General features: G+C 45.3%; 1 protein-coding gene across 1 annotated transcript in view; it reads right to left on the bottom strand.

Moving 5' to 3' along the window:
- The window catches only part of PTPRJ (protein tyrosine phosphatase receptor type J), a 164020-nt gene that overhangs the window by 27851 nt on the left and 114268 nt on the right, over window positions 1-21901 (bottom strand). The window contains exons 3-10 of the mRNA XM_080815966.1: window positions 21143-21379; window positions 18600-18848; window positions 17289-17513; window positions 13785-14051; window positions 11060-11317; window positions 6310-6567; window positions 5093-5371; window positions 2788-3078 (exon numbers count right to left, since the gene is read on the bottom strand). Coding sequence (XP_080672092.1) covers window positions 2788-3078; window positions 5093-5371; window positions 6310-6567; window positions 11060-11317; window positions 13785-14051; window positions 17289-17513; window positions 18600-18848; window positions 21143-21379 — 2064 coding nt within the window. The remainder of the gene's footprint in view (window positions 1-2787; window positions 3079-5092; window positions 5372-6309; window positions 6568-11059; window positions 11318-13784; window positions 14052-17288; window positions 17514-18599; window positions 18849-21142; window positions 21380-21901) is intronic.

Below are 21901 nucleotides of genomic sequence, written 5' to 3' on the forward strand. Positions count from 1 at the left end.
GCTGCTCAGCTGCTAAAACATGACCAGCCCCAGTTCAGGCGTGCTAGGCGTGTAATCATGGACTGGATGCCAAAGACTGAGCATGAGAAAAGAATGTAAAATAATTCATCAATAATTGACTTTGTGTAGATTACGCGTTGGAATGAGGTTTTTAATATACTCAGTTAAATGTGATTTAAATCAATGTCAGCTCTTCCTTTTTACTTTATTTTTTTTAATTTTCACGTAAAGATTTTATTTATTTATTTGAGAAAGACAGAGAGAGAGTGAGCAAACACGAGTGGGCGGGGGAGAAGCAGAGGGAGAGAGAGAAGCAGACTCCCAGCTGCTGAGCAGGGGTGCTGGACGCCAGGCTCCATCCCAGGACCCAGGGATCACGACCTGAGCCGAAGGCAGACGCTTAACCCACTGAGACACCCAGGTGCCCCTTTTTACTTTTTTTTTTTTTTTTTTTAATGCAGCCCCTTGGAAATGTTAAATGCTACAAGAGACTCCTATTATTTTCTATAGGATAGCACAGCTTTGAACTAGGCTTCGGCAACCTCTCAAGTAACTGAGAGCAGTGACCACTTGGAGGCGCTATCCCCATGTCTAATTGTCAACCACCTAGCCAGGCGTCCCAACCCAGACTCTGGGCGATTCCCCTCAGCTCTTCGCCTGTTAGCTGCCCAGAGGGGACTAGATTGCCAGCGGCATGCTAGCTCATCTACCTGCAGGGCTGGAAATCCTTTCCCTCTCTGCGCTTATCTGAATCCTATGCTCCAGGGTCCCCATCTGCCTTACTCACCAGTGTCCCTCACCCCGGGCATAGAGTCAGCAACTAACAAATGATGGCTAGAAGACCATCACTCCAGTTCTCCGAGATTACCCATCCCATACCTCTCAGAGAAAATGCAGCTCCACCTTTATGATAAATAAAAGATATGTTAATTTTGTATATAAAAGTTCATCTGTGGGAGGGAGGGCACCCATAGAGCTCAGATGGTTGAAAGATCAACTCTTGGTTTCGGTTCAAGTCATGATCTCGTGGGTCATGAGCTCAAGCCCCGCATCAGGCTCCATGCTCAGCCCGGAGTCTGCTTGAAGATTCTCTCCCTCTGCCCCTCTTCCCCACCCTCCACCCCACTCTCTCTCTCAAACAAATAAATAAATCTTAAAGAAAAATTCATCTGAGGAAAGGGAGAGCTACAGATTGAAAAGTAAGAGAGTTACTGGACTCAAGAACTGATCATTATCCAACCTATCATACTGTTCAGCTTCAGAAACAACTATTTCTGACAAGTTCCTTCTCTTCCCTAGGCACTGCATATAGCCCTAAAGATACCGAATCAGATATGGCTTATGTTTCTCAGCGGCTGAAGAGATGACACTATAAAAACAGAAACTACAGAGCAGGTTCATTATTTCTATTATGTTCTAGAGTGCTGCAGGAACCCGAAGGAGTGTGACCCAAGGCATCTGGTACAGTTGTGTACTACACAACTTCAAGGAGCCCCATGCACACTACAGTGCATATGAATGGTGTCCCCTGGAACTGTGTGGTGCACAACCTGAGCAGCCATACATGGCCACTCTCAAGCGGTTTTCCAAACACATTACCTCATCTAATTTGTATAACAGTCCTGAAAGCTAGTATTATTTCCCCTTTTTATAACTAAGAAAAACAAGGCTCATAGAGGTTAGGTAGCTCTTCTGAGATCCCATAGCTGGTAAAAGGCAGAACTCAGAATCAAACCCAGGTCTCCCTGTCTAAATCCAAGGCTCTGTGCACAGAACCCCTCAACCACTTTTCAAGTCAGTGTTTCTGTAGTAAGAGGCCCTTTTTTCTTATTATTACATTCACGGATTCTTTGGAAAATTTCCAGAAACATTCTAATACCCCAAAGGAAACATATTCAGGAGTCAAAAGGACAAAGCAAAACCAACCCACCAGGCTGATCTAAGACATAACATTGGCAAAGACATTGCAAGGAAAAGACAGGTAAAAATAAAACAAAGACATACGAAGCAATGTTTTTTCCAAGTAAAAAAAAATAAGAACAATGAGCATGAAAAGTTTGAATAGTGGGATCCCCTGGACAGGAAGTGACCCCTGTTCCTCAAAACAGGTGGGGAGCTTATACATATGGATTCTAGGGAAATGGGAATCTTGACTGGATATGTGATCATAGTGAATAAAAGCACTTCTCACTTTTTTAGTGTGATGGTAATAGCAATGTGGTTCTGTCAGAAAGGGGAAAGGAGCCTTCATCTTGGAGGAATGCTTCTTGAAATATTTATAAATAAAGGTTATTTATTTTTAAATAAAATGAAAGTTTACTTATTTATAAATAAAGACCATGACTGATCTCAAAGTAACCCAGTCAGGGAGGAGGGGATCTAAATGAAAGAAGATTGGTCAAACTCTGACAAACGTCCAACTGGGTGGTAATGGATATGTGGGTTTCTTTATGCCTTCTTCTACTTTTGTGTATATTTGAATATTTCTATGAAAATGCTTTTTTGTAATGCAATCAGGGAACTTACTACTTAAAACGTGGCAATGAATTATTCTATAAAACAAAGGAAGCTTTTGGAATACAAAAAAGAGTCCCTCTTACTGTGCTTTTTAAGACTAGATTTCTATAGAATTAACAGCCTATGCCAACAAAAACAAATATTTTAGCAGAAATTGAGAAAGAAACACAGGTTTTTAGGCCACACTTGCAGACCCACTAGGACGGCGTTCTCCAGGAGTGACCACAATGCCACCTGCCTCCCCTCCACCGCCACCACCACAAAGCCCACCTGTGATGCCAGTGAGGCAGGTGTTTTGGGTGGGAGATGCCGTCTTGTTGCAGGAAGAGGCAGCGACGCTGATGTTGTAGGAGGTAGAAAAATTCAAACATGTGATTTCTGTCCTGTACTCAGTGCCGTTCTCTGAGGAGCAGTTCTCTAGGTCTGTCACATTTTCCCAAGCTCCTCTGCTGATCTCCAGCCGGAAGCCCATGTTGGTGCCAGGAGGACAGGGCCACTTGAGAATCAAGGTTGGCTCTTTGGGGACCACTTCGCAGTGGAAGAAGGCTACAGGTGCGGGATCTGCCAAGCAAGGACAGCACATCGTGAGAGTCCGAAACTTGTGCCTTGTCGAACACTGGCCCTCAGCGAGCAGCAGAATGCCAGCTGTTCTGTAATGCGGAGAGAGCCATGCGGTCCAGTAGAAGAGGCAGAGGCGGACATTGAATTAGGCATCACTGAACTGTGTGACCTTGGCTCAGTCACCCAACTAAGCCTCAGCTGCAGGACTGTATGGGGAACTACATGAAACAGTGGCCACCAGTCACCACGCCAGAAGACAACAGGGCTCCGTGAGAACTAGCTATGGCATAACAGCGTGGGAACAGCAACTCCTTCACCTGCGTCATCTCACCTTGGGGCCCTCCTGACAATCCTTCCGGAAGAGGTAGGGTTAACGCCTATTAACTCTGCCGATTTGTCAGCTGAGGCTTCAAGAGGTTACATTAAGTTGCTAAAGATGATGTGACTGGTAAGCAACAAAGCCAGAACTGGACCCCAGGTTTTCCAAACCCAAGGCCAGAGTATTTTGTAGACACACAGCATGCTGAATAATCAATGGTAAATGGGATCGGTTTCTTCATCTTTAAAATGGGGTGTCGGGGGTGCCTGGCTGGTTAGTCAGTTAAGCTTCCAACTCTAGATTTTGGCTCAGGTCATGATCTTGGGGTTGTGTACCAATGTACTGGGGGAGAGTATTATCACTACTTCAATGCTGCAGTATTTTGCAGCAGGAAAAGCACTAACAAATCACTAGGAGCAGCTCCCACATGCTTCACCAGAGGCCTGAAAAAGTCATCTGCCCAGTGCATACCTACCGCCACAGCTCCTCTTCCAGCCCCCTCCAGTCATAAAGGCTCATGTACGTTTTTCTCTTGCTATCGGTGGCAATTATTATAGCTAAGATAAATGTCAGCATGGAAGCAACCCAAACCCCAAAGGTCAGTGTCTAGACCAGGCGGATGGAGCCCAAGTTAGCAGAAGTGACTCAGAGCTGCCAGGATTTCTTAGCTGCTCCCCGTGAGAGGTCAGAGGTCATCAAGGTCCCAGCTCCCACACCACCAGGGAGGCTGATCCAATGGGAACCCTCCACTTCCAGATCAGCCTGAACACACTTGCATAGCTTGGTCGAAGGAAGAGAAGATGTAGGTACAAAGCGGGTAGAGAATAAGGTGGTACACAGGTGCCAATGTGACAAAGGGCCAACCAGATCTGTGAGCCGAAGCACTTAGAACCACCTGTAAAACATTCCCTGGGTCCCTCTCTGAAACTCCCTCAGCGAAACGCAGGCTGCCCTTCTCTTTGTAGCACTATTTACACTGAGAGATAAGGATCAAGACAGGTGAAAAGGCTGAGCATCCATTTTAACAATATCCTTTCGATCTTCTTCAATGGGGAAGCCAAACTATGAACTACAAGCCTGGATGGCATCCATTTCCTGGCCCATTGCCTCTCAGGCCTCACCATCTGCCCATCCATCGCCCCCTTGCTCCCATTGGTCCACTCCCGCCATCCTGGCTTCCTGATCTTCCTTCAACACAGCGGGCATACTCCAGCCCCAGGGCCTTTGCACTGGCTGTTTCTCTGCCTATCATGCTCTATGCCCTGACAGTCATATGGCTGGCTCCTTCACTTCCTTCAGGTCTTCGCTGAACAGTTACCTTTTCACTGGGGCACCGTAGATAAACATCTCATCTCCCCTTTCCTTCTACTTTTCCCTCTGCCCAGCAGTAACTGTCATCTAATAACTTACTTATTTATCTTGTTTATTACCTGTCTTCCCCACCAAAATAAAAATTCCAGGAAGGCAGGGACTTGTGGGTGTCACTTAACAGCACTTGGCATGTAGTAACTGTTCGATAAATCCCTGAGTGAATAAACGATAAGAATAACTAGACAGCACTAATAAGCTAATAGGATGCCTCAAAGAGATCAGTGTATTCTGTACAACACGAAACTTATTAAAGTCTGTAGAGGACCTACCTGCAAGGTCAGCACCACCCACGAAAGAGTCCAAGTGCCACCTGAGGCTACTCACCTGTACAGAATGACTGCCAGCTCGGTGACAGGGACTGGGTGGCATTCCCGACTTGGGTGAAGATCTCCACCATGTATACCGACCCAGGTATTAACTCGGTGATGGTGGCATTGGTGACACCCATGTCTGTGATGAGTTTTCTTGCATCGCTGGAACTTCCATCCTTCTTAATAAAAAGGTGGTAGGTGTACATATCAGAATCTTCATCAAAGTTCTGCCAAATTAAGGTTGCTGCTGTGGTGTTGGTACTTATCTCAATGTTGGATACACTGCTGGGCCCTTCATTTCAACAACAACAACAACAAAAGGCATGGATTAGCCTTGAATTCCAAGACTATTTTATTTACTGCCTCTAAAAAACAGGTTGACCCCTTTGGGACAGAATAAATAAAGCTAACACTTGCAGACTCAAACAACAGAAGTCTTCTTCCCAAGAAGACCTTCAGAAAATAATCATACAGATTAAATCTCGGGAAAAAATCATTTTTTACTGCTTTTAATTATCTGAAATACATTTTCCAGAAATAATTTCCTATCTGTTTGGGAAGTCTGATTAAGGAAAGAGAAAAATATACTAAAAGGATAACACACACTACCATGTCTACCATATAAGTTAGATTAAACATTAGCAAGACACCTCCCTTACTGGGGTACCTGGGTGGCTCAGTGGGTTAAGCCTCTGCCTTTGGCTCAGGTTATGATCTCAGGGTCCTGGGATCAAGGCCCGCATCCGGCTCTCTGCTCAGCAGGGAGCCTGCTTCCCTCTCTCTCTCTCTCTGCCTGCCTCTCTGCCTACTTGTGATCTCCCTCTCCATGTCAAATAAGTAAATAAAATCCTTAAAAAATAAATAAATTTTTAAAAAGACACCTCCCTTACTGCTCCTCATGTGAGCAGTATCTTCTAATGGAAGCATGACAAGGTGACCCTCCTCTAGTCTATACTCCCAAGGAGTGAATGAAACAGTTATGTCATCCATGCTTATCAGATCACTTTCTGCTTCTAAAGACAATTCCAGGTTCATATGGCTCAGTAGCAACACGGAGAACAGCAGAATCTCTGCTGTTTTCTGATGTTTTCTACTTAAGCAGCTTCCTACTCTAGCGGGAACCCGGAAACACAATGGTCCCTTCCCCACTGTTTAACCAACACTAACCTCCCACCCTCCGGGAGAGAGTCAGGGAGAAGAGCCCTTGACCAGGCATCCTAAGAGACTTACTTGTGTACTGTGCAGTGAAGTCGGACTTCCCCTCGATGTGGTCCACTTCTGGAAAGATCGTGATGTTATATAAGGTGCCTGGAACCAAGTCCTTGAGAGTGATCGCTTTGTGAGAGCTGTATGTCCTGTTAGAGCCGTACTTGGACTGTATGTCCAGGTAGTAGGTATAGTCAGAAGCATTATCTGTATTCTGCCACTCCAACTCCATTTCCGTTGTGGTGACATGGAGCACACGGATGTCAAAGACCACACTGGGGTCTGGTTGGAAGGAAGGAAGAGAAGAAGAAGTCTGTCAAGGACCATCATAATGCCCACCTTGATTTCAAAATGTCAAGAGAACTGTTCTTTTGCCATCAAAGCCGCAAATGAGTTCACAAAAGGTAAATTCCAAAACAAGGGAGAAACACACACACTCATTTCTTTCGGGAATTTTGGCTCTTCACAGCACAGATGAATGTACCAACTCATCTGCCAGTTCTCTGGTCTTTCGCTTTTGCCCTAAAAACGCCCCCTTCAGGGGTCTTCTGGAGTGGAAATCAAGCTCGGTTTCCTGATCTGAGTGCTGATGACCAGATGGGTTCAGTGTGTGAAAATTCATCAAACCACGCACTTAGGCTGTGTGTGTTTTTCAGGATGTATCCTGTATCTTGATAAATAGGCTTTTATTTTTTAATCATTTCCTCAAAAGAAAACATCTTACTGTAAGAGAACAGCTGAAATGCGAGCTGACATTCGCTAGGTTGGGGGGAATTTGAGGCCGGGGTGAAGGGAAAACACATACACACAGGCCAGCCTCAGAGCTGGGCTCAGAAGAGAAGTGTCCCTCAGGACCCCGCTCCGGCCACCTCGCCTCTACACACCGAACCAGATATAATATGAATGCATAGATCAAGGCCTAGAAATAAGGACATAAGCAGAGCATCTCTTCCGCCCTTGCTTTCAGAACACTTCTCTCTTCACCTGGGAACCGAGGTCTCCTCTAATGAGAGGAACTGAGTGGCTGAAGGGACAAAAGAGGGAAGGAAATATTTTCACTGTAAAACACTTTGTGGGGGTTCATCATTATTTTGTACCACCTGCATGCACCCCCTTCCAAAAATAAATTTTTTTTAGGTTTTATTTATTTATTTGAGAGAGAGTAAGAGCAAGAGCACAAGCAAAAGGAGCAGCAGAGGGAGAGGGAGAAGCAGGCTCCCCAGTGAGCAGAGAGCCTGATGTGGGGCTTGATCCCAGGATCCCAGGACCATGACCTGAGCTGAAGGCAGACACTTAACTGACTGAGCCACCCAGGCGCCCTTCAAAATTTATTTTTTTAACTGTGTTCTCCTTAAAGGGAGGTAGCTTTGAGAAGCTTCTTTCCCTACCACCAAATTTCTGATGTCAAAAGGATGCCACAGAGACCATTAAAGAAAGCCATTGCCTATAAAGATAAAAGAATCTACAAATAATTTAATATTCCATAAAAAGAGAAGGGCTTTGTAAACTGTGGCCTGGCTACCAAATGAAACATTCTCCAGCCCTAAAAACATGAAGACCATTTAAAAAAAAAGTTCAAATACAAAATACAATGATTTGTATGATAATTACAATGACATAAACAAAACCTATAATGGTGGACACAGATGTGAAAACAACACAGCTGCGTTAGAAGAGCGGAGTTATTCTTGATTCCCTTCCTTTTGATGGTGGTAAAATACACCTGGTATTTATTATTTTAACCATTTGTAAATGTACAACTCAGTGGCATTAAACACACTCACAATGTTGTGTCACCAGCATCACCACTATACCCAGAACATTCCATCACCGCCAGCACACACTCTGTTCCCATTAAACAGCAACTCTTCTCTCCTGGTAACTTCTAATCTACTTTTGTCTCTACGAACTTGCCTATTCCAAGAAACTCTTGGAAATGGAAACATATAATATTTGTCCTTCTGTGTCTGGCTTCTTTCATGTAGCATAATGTTTCAGAGGTTTTTCTACATTGTAGCAGTTACCAGGATTTCATCCTTTTTATGGCTGAATAATATTCTATTGTGTGGATATACCATATTTCGTCTATCCACTGCTCTTCTGATGGACACGCGGTTGCTTCCGCCTCTTAGCTATTGTGAATCATGCTACTATGAACACCAGTGTCCAGGTAACTCAGTCCCATATGGACATATATGATTGGAATTGCTGGGTCATATGGTATTTGTTTCCCTTCTCCAAATTGCCTGTAATACCATTATACTGATTTTAATAATAAGTTGTTCAATAATAGAATGGCAATCCCTTAAGAGGCTAACGCCTTGTTAGAACTCTTCTTGATTTCCATTCAATGAGACTCAATTACAGGCTACAGTACAGGAGATGCCTTCTCCTCAATGAACAGTCCTAAATGACTTTGCAGCTCCACCATATCAAAGTGTCTGTCCACACTCTCACTAAGACCTCACTCTTCAAAGCCAGACAGAGGCTAGTGCCCTACCTTGTCACTCTGGGCCAGCTATCAAGCTCACAGAACTCCCATTCCCTACATTGGAAAATAGGTTAACAGTACCTACTTCATGAAGTTGTGATAAAAATTTTTAAATAAAGGATGAGAGCCCAGCACTCTGTAGACCCCCAATATGTTTAACTATTATCCCATTAAGTTCTGGTTCTTGGCAAGTCACATAATATCAAGTGTCCCCCACCATGGAGATCCTCATCATTAGCAACATTATCAAAAGAAGAAAAGAAATATATGTTGACATTAAGACCCCATCTCAACAGTCTAATCTAAAATTCAGAGTTGAAAAGGAATTACTATCTTTCATCTGAGGAATGCATGGTAGCAGTTCCTTATTTTGGAAACAGATCTTCCAAGTAATTAGCAATGTCTTCACCCAACCAACAGAGTTGAAGAAACCTACACAAGGAAAATCTCAAAAGCCCGATTGATTTCATATGTAGCTAAGGGAATTAATCTCATTTCTTTATTCTTCCCCTCTGCATAAAAGGTTTCAATTCTCCTACAATCAAAGATCAACGAATAGTACATGTTTTTCAAACTTCCCCAAAAAATTTATTTCAAATTTTAAAAACAACAGTAATGAGCATTAAGTTGTTTTCATGAGATACCTTCATCAATATCATTTAGCCATAAAGAACAATGTTGTTTATGAAAGACTGTAAATAATCTGCTTATCCAACGAAAGAGGAATACTTAAGTAATTTATAATATATCCAGATCAGTGGTTCTCAAACTTTTGAATCTCAGGACGCTTTACCTTCTTAAAAGAGAACTTTTATTAAAGAGAATTTTTATTTATGTAGGCTGTATTTATATTTACTGTATTAGAAATTTTTTAAATGAGGGAATTTTTATTTTTTTCCTTATGACTTTTTAATAATTTTTTAAATTTTTTTATAAACATATAATGTACTATTATCCCCAGGGGTATAGGTCTGTGAATCGCCAGGTTTACACACTTCACAGCACTCACCATAGCACATACCCTCCCCAATATCCATAATCCCACCAACCTCTCCCTATCCCCCTCCCCCAGCAACCCTCAGTTTGTTTCGTGAGATTAAGAGTCTTTTATGGTTTGTCTCAAAAATGAGGGAATTTTTAAAACATAAGAATACACAAGCCTACATTCCATTAGCCATCAGAGTGATGATGTCATCCCTTGTCATACAGCATCTGGAAAACTCCATGTTACACTCATATGAGAGAATAAAAGTGAAAAAGCCAAATATCACTTTAGCAGCATTATGATAATAATAATGCCTTGTCAACCTCTTGAAAGAACCTAGGGGACTCTCAGGGTTCCCTGGATCATACTTTGAATAACAATGATCTATCCCAGGGATCAACCAAGTTTTTCTTTAAGGGCCACAGAACAAATATTTTAAGCTTTATGAGTCATATATTTTCTATTGCAACTACTCATTTCTAGCACAAAAGAAGTCATGGACAATATGTAAATATATAAGCATGGTTGTGTTCCAATAAAACTTTATTTATAAAAACAGACAGTGGGGAGCGCCTGGGTGGCTCAGTGGGTTAAAGCCTCTGCCTTTGGCTCAGGTCATGATCCCAGGGTCCTGGGATCGAGCCCCGTGTCGGGCTCTCTGCTCAGCGGGGAGCCTGCTTCCTCCTCTCTCTCTCCCTGCCTCTCTCTCTGCCTACTTGTGATCTCCATCTGTCAAATAAATATAATTGAAAAATCTTTAAAAAAAAAAAAAAACACAGTGGGCCAGATTTGGCCCATAGGCCATTATTATCTGTTGACCTTTTATTTAGACAATGGAATGCCAGGCAGGTATTAAAACTATCCTGTAGAAATATTTATATTGAAGGGGGAAAATATCCATAATAAGCTGCTAAGTAGAAAAAAGCAGATTATAAAACCATGTAAATGGATGACTTCAATGTTTGTAAAAGAAAAAATACACTACACACACACACACACACACACACCTGTATATATCTTAAAATTGTAAAATCATAAAAGTTATCAGTAATTATTTCATACACCAAAAACACACCAAAAATTATCAGTGATTATTTCTGGTTGATAGTTTACTATGTGATTTTCTTCTTTTTGCTTGTGTGTGTATTTTATATAATGAATATGCATTACTATCATTATACATTTTTTAAAGATTCTTCTTAGATAAAAAGAAAAGCAATAATTGGAAAACCTGATGTTACAAATTACACTGATTTCCTTTAAGGAACTGTTCTACAGGAAACAGTCTATTTGCTTACCAGTGCTATTGCAGACTCTCTGGGGTTCCCCTTCAGTCTCATTCGGTCCTCTCGGAAATATGTCAAAAACATACATAGTTCCAGGGGATAAGCCACCAATGACAATACTTTGGTGAGTGGTTGTGTTCTCCTGAGATTCTCCAGTTCCATTCTTTGTGGTAATTATGTTAAAGAAATCTGAGTCATTGCTGCTCCAAGCTAAGCCAATTGCCCTCGTGCTGACACTCGTCACTCGAAAGTCAGAAACCGGACCAGGGGCTGAGGGAAGAAAGTAAACAACTGGATTAAGAACCTATTTCTCCAGAAGACAAGAGTGACTGAACTTCTCAAAAATATTTATACTGAGATTAAATGCACACTTGGGACACCTGACCTGTCTTTTTCTCTTCTTCGTATTACCATCTACAACACAAGCCCCTCAGAAACTGGTATTTCTGGCCACTGAGAAAACACTTGACTACAAGAACACAGAAACTGCCTTTGGGTTGTACGAAGTCATTCACTGGAAATAAATGAACCTCTGTTTAGGGACATGCAACAGAGGCTGCTACTGACTGCTAAAACGAATTCCCTACCCTGCTTTTTCCTTAGTCATACAGCCCTAGATTTTTAGCCATGTACATAGCCATCAGAAATAAAAACTACATTTCCCAACCTCCCTTGCTGCTAGATGAGCCATGTGGCTAAGTTCCAGCCAATGGGATGTGAGCAGAAGTACTGTCTGACTTCTAGGACGGTATCACGAAAGCCTGGAGTGGTATCTTCTGCTCCTCCCCCTCCTTATAGCTGGAATGTAGACACAATGGCTAGAGCTCAGGATGCTTAGCTCTAGAACCAATACTATGGCTGCTGATCCCAGACTACAGCTCAGAACATACATTCCTGGAGCTGCTGTGACAAAGCTGGACCCTTAGGGTGGGAATCATTCCTGGGTCCCAGCCTAAAGCCTGCTCCCCAGCTGTTATGACTTGAATTGTGTGTCTCCCTCAAAATTCCTATGTTGAAGTCCCAACCCTCTGTACCTCAGATTGTGAGGTACCTCTGGAGAAAGGGTCTTTAACGAGGTAATTAAAGTAAAATGAGGTCACTAGCTGGAGTCCTTATAAGAGGAGATCAGGACACAGACATGCATGGACCAAAGGACAACCATGGGAAGACACAGGGAGAAGCAGCCATCTACAAGCCAAGGAGAGTGGCCTCAGAGAAAATCCCCCATGCATCACCTTGTTCTCAGACTTCTTACCTCCAGAACTGTGAAAAATAAATTTCTGTTGTTGAAGCTCCCCAGTCTGTGGTATTTGGTCATGGCAGCCCGAGAAAAATAATACACCAACCCTCCCAATAATTCTATTAACCCTCATTTCCCAGGATTAAATTCCTTTCGGCTTAAAAAAGGCTCATAACTTGTGTTTCCTGCAATGGAGCCCTGGCTAACACCTCCACCATCCCCTCCTGCTGGGCACTGGGCTTCTTTTATGACGACAAAGAAATAGACTTCTGTTTTGTTTAAGCCATGCAAACTCGGTAAATTTTTTATTACTCACAGCTAAACCTAATCCTAACTAATAAAGGGATTAAACAGTAAAAAATGTAAAAGATGGAGAAGTGAAAGCAAATTCCCATTTACCCCAAAGAGCCAGTCCAGAAGACACTTGTAAAAATGCCTAAGGTGTGGGGGCACCTGGATGGTTCAGTCAGTTAAGAGTCGGTAAACCCGACTCTTGATTTTGACTCGTGTCTTGATCTCAGGGCTATGGGTTCGAACCCTGCCTTGGACTCCACACTGGGCATAGAGACTCCTTAAGATCCTTTCTCTCCTTCTCCCTCTGCCCCTCCCTTCCATTCTCCCCTAACCTTACCCCCTCTCTAAAAACAAAAACAAAAACAAAAACAAAAACAAAACCTCCCAAGATATGCTTCCTAGGAAGCAACAGACACCCAAGTAAAGCACTCTGTGAAACGAGCCCTGGGTCCAGAGCCAGGCATAGCTCTTTGCTCTGCACTTGCTACCTAACTCTGTGACCTTGGACAAATCATTCAGCTGTGCTGGGCTGCAGTTTTCTCATCTCTAACACAGGGATCCTAATGCCCTGGACATGGTACAATATTGATACTATTGTACTATATACTACTGGTACACGATTATTGTTTTCTTTTAAATACTGGACCTCCTTTGGAACAGAAAACTTTTTATTTGCTGCTTATCATCTTATCTTTAAGGCACAGTTAAGCAAAAAAGGATGAGCTATATCTGTATCCTGCTCCATGATAATGTCAGTACCCGGGAGACAAAGGGACGTGAGTATCCAGGTTCTTTTTGTGTCCGTGCATCCATGTGCCTCCACCGCTCTAGAATGGTCATGACAAGCCCAGCTGGAGTCTAATCCCACCTCTGCCACTTACAAGGTGTGACACCTGCCTACAGCACCTCTCTCAGCCGTGGCTTCCTTGTCCATAAAATAAGGCTAACGCCAACCATGTCAAAGATTTGTGAATGTCCCCTGAGAGCTCAAGGAAAGTACATTGCACAATGCTCAGCACGTGGGGAGGGTCCGTCAGTGATCGCCATTACTACAGTGCACATCCTGAAGGAGGTAAGAGTCCCCGTGGACTCCCATACTGAGCCCTGCTCTCTTTGAGGGCAGGAAAAGAGCTCTGTCTCATACGTGGACCTGGCATACAGCAGGAAGGTGAGAAAGTTTAGCAAAGCAATGAGTGAACTCACGGGTGTACACTTGGAGGAAACCCGACACGCCTTCAGAACCGTTTTGAAGGATAGGGCGCACGGTGATGTTGTACAAGGTACTTGAGCTGAGTGAAGGGATGTTGACCCAAGTCTCACTGACGTTGTGGGTGAAGGAACCCATCGCCCCATCAACGTGGATCTCGTAGGTATAGACAGAGGACGCCTCATCATCGTTGATTTTCCAGGTCAGGGTCATGTTGGTCGCACTGATGTTCACAACTTCAATGTCAAAAACTTGACTGGCCACTGTGAAGACACAGAAGTTAACAGTAACCAGAATGGCCAAGCCAGAGAGAGAAACCCTCATCAGGGCATGCCAGCTAATGTAAGAAGGGCTCTCAGCGACTGTGCCTTCCTCTCCCACACCAGGTACCCACAGCCACAACATACACAAAACCACGGGGGCCCCAGCAAACGTCAGGCATCATCATCATCATCATCGGTGAAAAACCACCTGGCCAACTGCAACGGCACAGTCCGTCTTCATTCTGCTTGGGAGTTTACTCTTAGAGCTAAAACAGCTCCTCAAACAAGAACACGGACGCTACTCAGGCCTGCAAAGGTGCCAGGCTGATCCAGAAACCCCCTCAAGCAGCTATCCCTCCAGAAAGAACTCTACAGGATCTGTTAAAGATCACATACTTCAGCAGCAGGCGGGCCCAGGTTCCAAGGTTAGTTCTGCATTAATGGCCGGGTAGATCTTGGGAAAATCACTTGAGCTCAGTTCCCTCATCTATCAAAGTGGGATAACACTCCTAACCTCAAGAAAAGATAACACAGAGCTCACCCCACACTCGCAATCCATCCTCCATCCTTCTACGGCCTGCTTTGTGTCCCGGGAGGCTGACTCCTACACACTGCATCCCTGAAGTTGGGGGGTGAGGAGGCCCTGCCTGGGATCAGGTTCGACCTACCAACCTGGTGAGAGGTGACTTCCTACCATGACTAGTCTCGGGGGTCTTGGCAATGCTCTGATGCTTTCCTGAACTCCATCCCACCTAACTAGTCACTTGAAAAATGCCTAGTATGATACATGTATATGTGTGTGTACTTATACATACGTATGTATGTGTCTACATATATATATACACACACACACGCCACATAGAGAGGGTGAAGTTTACTATAATTCTTTTTTTTTTTTAAGATTTTATTTATTCATTTGACAGACAGAGATCACAAGCAGGCAGAGAAGCAGGCAGAGAGAGAGGAGGAAGCAGGCTCCCGGCCAAGCAGAGAGCCCGATGCGGGGCTCAATCCCAGGACCAGGGATCATGACCTGAGCTGAAGGCAGAGGCTTTAACCCACTGAGCCACCCAGGTGCCCCTTCTTTTCTTTTTTTTTTTTTTTTTTTTTTTTTTTTTTAGTTTACTATAATTCTTATTTATCAAGTGCTAGGATAGTTTGACACAAACCATGTGTGTATTCATATGACCGAGAGCCTAAAGCACAATCACTATCACTTTAATTCTGCTCAAACCACTTTAAAAGCAGGGAACCCAAGACCCACACTAATCCACAAAACTCCTTTCAGCAAATCAGGCAAAAGGTCGTTGGGTGGATCCAGCTCTGGGGTACAGTGCTTGGCAAGGGGCCCATTCACCCTCTTGCACAAGCATCTTGCGTGTAGGACAGCTCCACCACTGTCAAAGGCACCCCCAGAGGGTCCATTCCTCCCCTTCCTCCAACCTGACCCCCCCTCCAGACACCAAGCCCTCCCACCTGCTGGGTCCCTGAGGGTCCCTGGAAGCCAAGCCGCCTTTCCTACAGGTATATCCTCCCCTCTCCACCCACACAGTAGCATCACCGGTAGAAGAAAGGAGGGCACGAGTGGACCCTCCTTCAAGGCAGATACCAGGAAAAGCAAGAATTCTTTACAGACACCACCTGTCATAGGCGTCCTGCCAGGAACAAGGCCTGTGCAAGGAACATGGCCAGGCCAGTCACTGCCCCTGAGTACTCTGCAGCATGTCTCTGAGAGAGACACCCAACTCTCAAGCACCTGATCACATCTCTCTAGGAAGGAAATCAACCCCTGCAGAATTACCAGGGGCCTTGAGCCGTCACTGACTCCCTGTGCCTCTCTACCTCCATACCTCAGTGTCAGCAACCTGCACCTTCACCCCCGATGTTGCCTCAAGGGACATATCTTCCTCCCTCTCTCTGTTTATCCAAATCCTATTCTCTCTTCAAAGCAAGTTCAAACCCTGCTCCACCTTGCGACGTCCAGAGCCCTTAGTGGGCAGTTGCCGTGGACAGCGGCCACGTGTTGCCTCTGCAACACGCCCTCTTCCCAACAGCACCCCAACCCCCCTTGGTGGGAGGAAGTGCCTGTCACCCATGTAAAAGCTGGGGGACAGCGCTCCCTTCCCCAACACAGTCACCCAGAAAGCAGGAATGGGATACCCTCTCCATTGTGGGACTTTGCTCCTGGTACAGTGTGATCCAGCCTTCCCGAGTTCCCTGGATCCTAGTCTTATCTTCTGCCCTGTGTCCCCCAACCCCCACCCCATCCCTCCATCCTATGGGTCTCTGGCAGCCTTTGAGAACAGGTATATTTTTGGATCAGGTAACCAGAGTTAGTTCACGTCGCCTCGGCCTACTCCCCAAGGGTGACGCTGGTGCAGCCTTTATTCCAAGCCCATGGGGCCTGACACATGCCTCTCAATGCGCATGCGTCTCCCTCAACTCCCCATCTATACCCAAATCCCATCAGGGAGGAACCATGCATTTCTTTGCTCCCCCGTCAGCACCAAACCAAAACACCCCCAAACACTGGTGAGTGTGCAGAGCGGAAGCACCACTGAACTCTAGGTAGGATGCCACAATGTGCATGTCAACGAGCTTCAGCAGGGAGGTCAGTATGCATTCTAAGGCTGGGCCAGAAAAATAAAAAACTTGTTTTCTCATCCGATGGAGAAAATCATTAGCCAACAATGACAACACGAACACCTATTAATAAGAGAAAACTAGGGGCGCCTGGGTGGCTCAGTGGTTTAAAGCCTCTGCCTTCGGCTCAGGTCATGATCCCAGGGTCCTGGGTTCGAGCCCCACATCGGGCTCTCTGCTTTGCAGGGAGCCTGCTTCCTCCTCTCTCTGCCTGCTTCTCTGCCTGCTTGTGATCTCTGTCTGCCAAATAAATAAATAAAATCTTAAAAAAAAAAAATAAGAGAAAACTAGGACATGGCTTTGTCCCCCAGGTTCGTGTGCAAAGGCACAAAAGAAAGACACAAGGTAGCACCTAGCGTCTGCGCGTAGTAGCAGCTCCCAACACGCTTTCCTGAGCTGGAAGAATGAGGCGTCTTGGCTGCGGAGGGAAAAGGAAACTCACTGCATCTGCTCCGTCCAAAACCTCTTCCAGAAAACGCCCTCTGACAACCAAACTGCTTGTGAGGCGAGAGAGAACTGGGAACCAGAATCACAGAGGACAAAACTTGGGGCCAGAAAACTCTGGCTGAAGACATTCCACAAAATTCAACGTACCCGTCCTGAAAGTTACGTTTTGGGGCTGCCCTTCTCTACCGCCGGCTGCTTGAGGATACACGGTGGCCTTGTACTGCGTGTTGGGCTTCAGCCCAAAGAGCCACACTTCCGTGTCTCCGGTCAGAGGCTGGTGAGAAGACAGGTCTGTGGAACTGAGGGTGTACCCATACACCAGCGCAGTGGGCGTCCTGGGCTGCGGGAAGGCGCCCTCTGGGTTGTTGGCATCTGTTTCAAACACAAAAGTCAAATACACTCACTGCAACAGAAGCCTAGCCCTGTCCCCCTGCAGCACCTCCCCTACAAGAGGACACCTCAAACTCTTCCCTTCCTTCCCTTGAGAGAGAGACATCCTCCTACAAAGGCCCCAATCTCAGGCAGGCACTGTATTTTCTACTTTTATCCCAGGTACCACCAGACAACTGTGCTTCTCCTTCCAACTTGCCTCTTTGCAGCTCTTCCCTTTTCTCAGGAAATCTTCTCCCACCCAGCTCCAAACGTGGTCCTCCAGGGACAGCCACGGGACTCAAACCCGGAGAGTCAGAGCCCACTCTAGAAATATCTCCCCTTCTGATAGGGGGTGACACGGGGTAGCTGTGGGGAATCATGTCTCCCAGAGCTGTGTGACGGGAGCCACTCTGAGAATGAGGCTGCTAAAGAAGGAAGCTGGAAGAGGAACTGGGAGTCCCCTCGTCTCTTCCTTCAAGCCTTGCTGCCCGCCGTGGGAAAACAGACACAAGCCAGTAAGCGGCTCTTGCAGCCCAAGCTCCTTGAAGTCTGGCTCCTGTCACTTGCAGTCAAGAATCCTAACACTCACTTTGTAGTCCTGTTTCCTTAAGTGTAAAACGGGGATTAAGTATGTTTTCCCAATCCACAGGGTCACTTCTGAAAACACTTAAAATCTGCAAATGGCTACACCATTGGCAATGCAGATGATGTCTGCTAGACTTGCCTGCTAAGCGTCCCTGTCCTCAACGGGCATGGCAAGTTCCTCCGATGGCCCTGCTCGCGTAAACACACCCGTTATTTGTTCGATGGAAAGCTGAAAGAGCTAATGGAGTCAGCTCCTTTCCGGGATGCCAGACTCAAAAACTTTCAACCCCCGTTACCATTCTGAGCCCCAGCGATCTGACCTATAAAATAAGAACACCCCCCCCCAACTTCTTCATATAAATGTAGGGTCAAACTAAAATGTGGAGGAAAGCCCTCAATAAGTTCTAAAACTCTATAGAAATGTAAGAATGGCATTTCTTAGCAGTCACGGAAAATCAAATCCAGAAAGGCAGATGAGAAGCACACACGTTAGTAACTCACCTAAGCCACTGTCTGCGACCAAGGGCTTTCTCTGTTCATTTGGTTCTGCAAGTGACAGGGTGACATTGTGTCGAGTCCATGGTTTCAGGCCCGATATATTGGCCACTAAGTCTTGAGTCAACTCCTTAGGACTTCCGACCCCTTCAAGGAGCAGCCGGTAGGTGGCAGCACCATTGCCAGTCTTCCAGGTAAGAGCAGCCTTTGTCACCCCCTCGAAGGAAACTCGAAGACCAGAAACTGGACTGGGCTCTATTTGAAAAACACACAGTGGACATTGATGGAACAAGATATGGGCAGTCACCTTTCATTAGGCATGACTGGGGTCACTGAGGTTCTCACTAACAATACTTTCTTGATATCAGGGTCCGGGGCAAATCTGTCATTTCACAGCAGGAAAAAGTAGATATAGCACGACGGGGAAAGAAGGATATACCCACAGCCAAGGATTTTTAGGATCTGTAGTATTCCCCTCCGCAGTTCACTTCAACGGTGATGTGACACTGTGAAATTGTCTTCGAAATTGTGAAACAGCACCATTAATCATATTTGTTTAGGGCATGGGGACAAGGCAGGAAACAAAGTGATTGTTTACTACTGCTAAAGGTCTCGATTCAAGATAACCACAAAAATAATGCCATCACAGAGCACCCAGGCGTTTCGACTAAGGGGCTCAGCCCTGCATTCCAACCCAAAGGGTGCTTTGGAAGACTTCCAATCCATCGCCCCACCATTCTGTCCATCACCTGATTTGGCTTGCTGTGACATAAACCAGCCATTTCGGTCAACGTGACATCCACTCCCTTCATTCTGAAGATGGCAAGGTAGACATACTGAGAGGTGGAGTGACTGGCTCTGGGGCACACATCACGGGTAGAATCGGGGAAATCAGAACCCAAGGCTCCGGCACTGAGCCCGTGAGGTCCGGGGACTGCTGCAGGTACAGCAAACCCTGCCCGAGGTCTGCAGGGGCGGCACCGGAGGCCACGGTGGGCTCTGAAGTGAGCTAATTCGCTGTGATTCTACCCTTCACGCCAAACATTTTGGGCTCAAAGATTCCTAACTGGGGTCACTCTTGTGTCCTTTTTCTTTTGAAAAGAAATGGAACAGTCATCAAGTAGCCAGAAGAAGGACTCTAGGTCAGGGGTCCCAGCTTCTGCACACTATGGTGCTCTGGGCCCGGGCTCCCTCAGTGCCCGCCACTTCCTGCTCAATAACCAAGCCCTCAGACGATACCTCAGTATTACAACACCTCGGCATTACAGTTTGTCACTGTGGCCCTCAGGGTTACTACGAGGACAGGATAATGTATTAAGAACAACTAAGCACATAGTACATGCTCAGTAAATAGTAGCTGATGAACGAAGCCTTGTCCCTGGGACTTTCAGACAGAGTGAGGACACTCAGCTCCTGGGCTGGCTGCTTCTTGCCACCTCTCGACCTCCTCTTTCCTATGGCCACCAGTGCTATGTTCCCTTGTCCCCATCACCTTTGCTGAATTCCGTCGTCTTCCTCCTCCTCCATTCTCTTCCTCTTCTGCCTGCCCTCTCCTCATGCTCTTCTCTCTTTCATAATATAGCAAACCTCTGTTATACAGTTTTTTGCCTCTAAAACTCTGCTCTGAGGAGCTCCGAGAGTTTTTCTGAAGGTATCTGTGATACCCCACCCCTGTAGCTCCCCCTCGTTCCAGTTCTTTTTATTTATTGGGCTTCTGGGCAAGATTTCATTATTTAAAGAAATTGTTTCCTGGCCTTAAAAAAAAAAACCTGCTGAAAACCACTGGTTTTGTTCGCCTGTTCCATTTGAAGGAGACATCGTGCTAGGCAGGTGGTCTCTTCAAGCCGCGGGCGCCACGAGGTCACACTTCCGTGGCCCTCACCAGCCAAAGAGATCGCATCCCCAGGTCAGAAAACCAACAGAGGATCTCATTTTTAAGTTTTTGGTTCTTCTCAGCTTTAAAAGAGCTTCTCGTCTCTTTTTTACAGTTTTGGTTCTTTTCAGCTTAAAAAAAGAGAGAGAGCTAAATTTGCAGCTATAACACGTGGCTCAGGATACTGACATCTAAGCTAAATAAAACTCTAAACCTTCCCAAGTGTCACAGGGCCATTATTTCATCTGAAACACACACTCCTCTATAAAGTATACCCAACTTTCAGGCCCAGCAAAAACCCCTGAGAACAAACACAGCATCAACTCTCCTGCAGAGCTTTAAGCTTCTTTTAAAGAAGTAATTACTGGACCCATTACAACACATGGCTAATGAGGTCTCTGCCCCCCAAGCCTTAGCAGAAAATATTGCCAATAACAGCAAAGGATTTTTAAAACTGAACAGCTGGAATTACTTAAAACCTCCCAAAACACCAAGGACCCTAATACCGAATGATCCAGCCACCTGAACGCCTGGGCTTAAAACAATAGAGAATCTTTTCTCTCTTCCACTGTTAGCAAAAACCAATCTCTCCCCAAAAGGCAAACTGAATGGACAAGGCTCAAGGACACAGGATGAAAAGGAATGGTTCACCATCATTCCTGGAGGCTCATCTTACCTGGTGTGTCATTTATGGCCACAGAATCTCTTGAAGTCCCAGTGACTGTTTCTGAAGTGACGAAGGACGGGTTTGAAGTTGTTGGATTAAAGCCTGTGGTGCTATTCCTTGTTGGATCTTCAGCAGGGGTAGTCCCCTCACTCTCCACCTTGCTCTTTTCTGCATGCGTGTACCCAGAAACAGTGCCATTCACGTCTGCCCATGTTGTGGTCATACTGGTTGTACTGATGGGAACAGCTTCAATGTCAAACACAAACATGGGTTCTACTTAAATAACATTTCCCAAAGGACAGCAAAAATTATATTTAAAAAAGAAATGTAAGCCTGGGCGGCTCAATCTGCCTTTGGCTCAGGTCATGATCTTAGGGTCCTGGGATTGAGCCCCAGATCAGGCTCCCCATTCAGTGGGGAGTCTGCTTTTCCCTCTCCCTTTGTTCCTCCCTGCCCCACTCCTGCTTGCCCTCTCTCTCTCTCTCTCTCTCTCTCAAATAAATAAAATCTTAAAAAAATAAAAAGAAACGTAAGAGTCAGGACTGCTCTGTATGTCTATTTTTCAGAAGTGAATTGTACAATGACAGAAGTTCATTGCCCTTTCTTTGCCTCCTGGACTTTCCTCCAGCAAACTAATTTTAGATACATATACATATATGCACGCTTGTGTGTTAGTAAGACAGAAGGGTTTAAAACGGAGACAAAAATGACAGAAATCAGCAATGTTGGCTGTGACTTGAATATGGATTAAATCTATATAGAAGCTGA

Source organism: Martes martes, assembly GCF_963455335.1.
Source record: "Martes martes genome assembly, chromosome: 10".
NCBI classification, from domain to species: Eukaryota; Metazoa; Chordata; class Mammalia; order Carnivora; family Mustelidae; genus Martes; species Martes martes.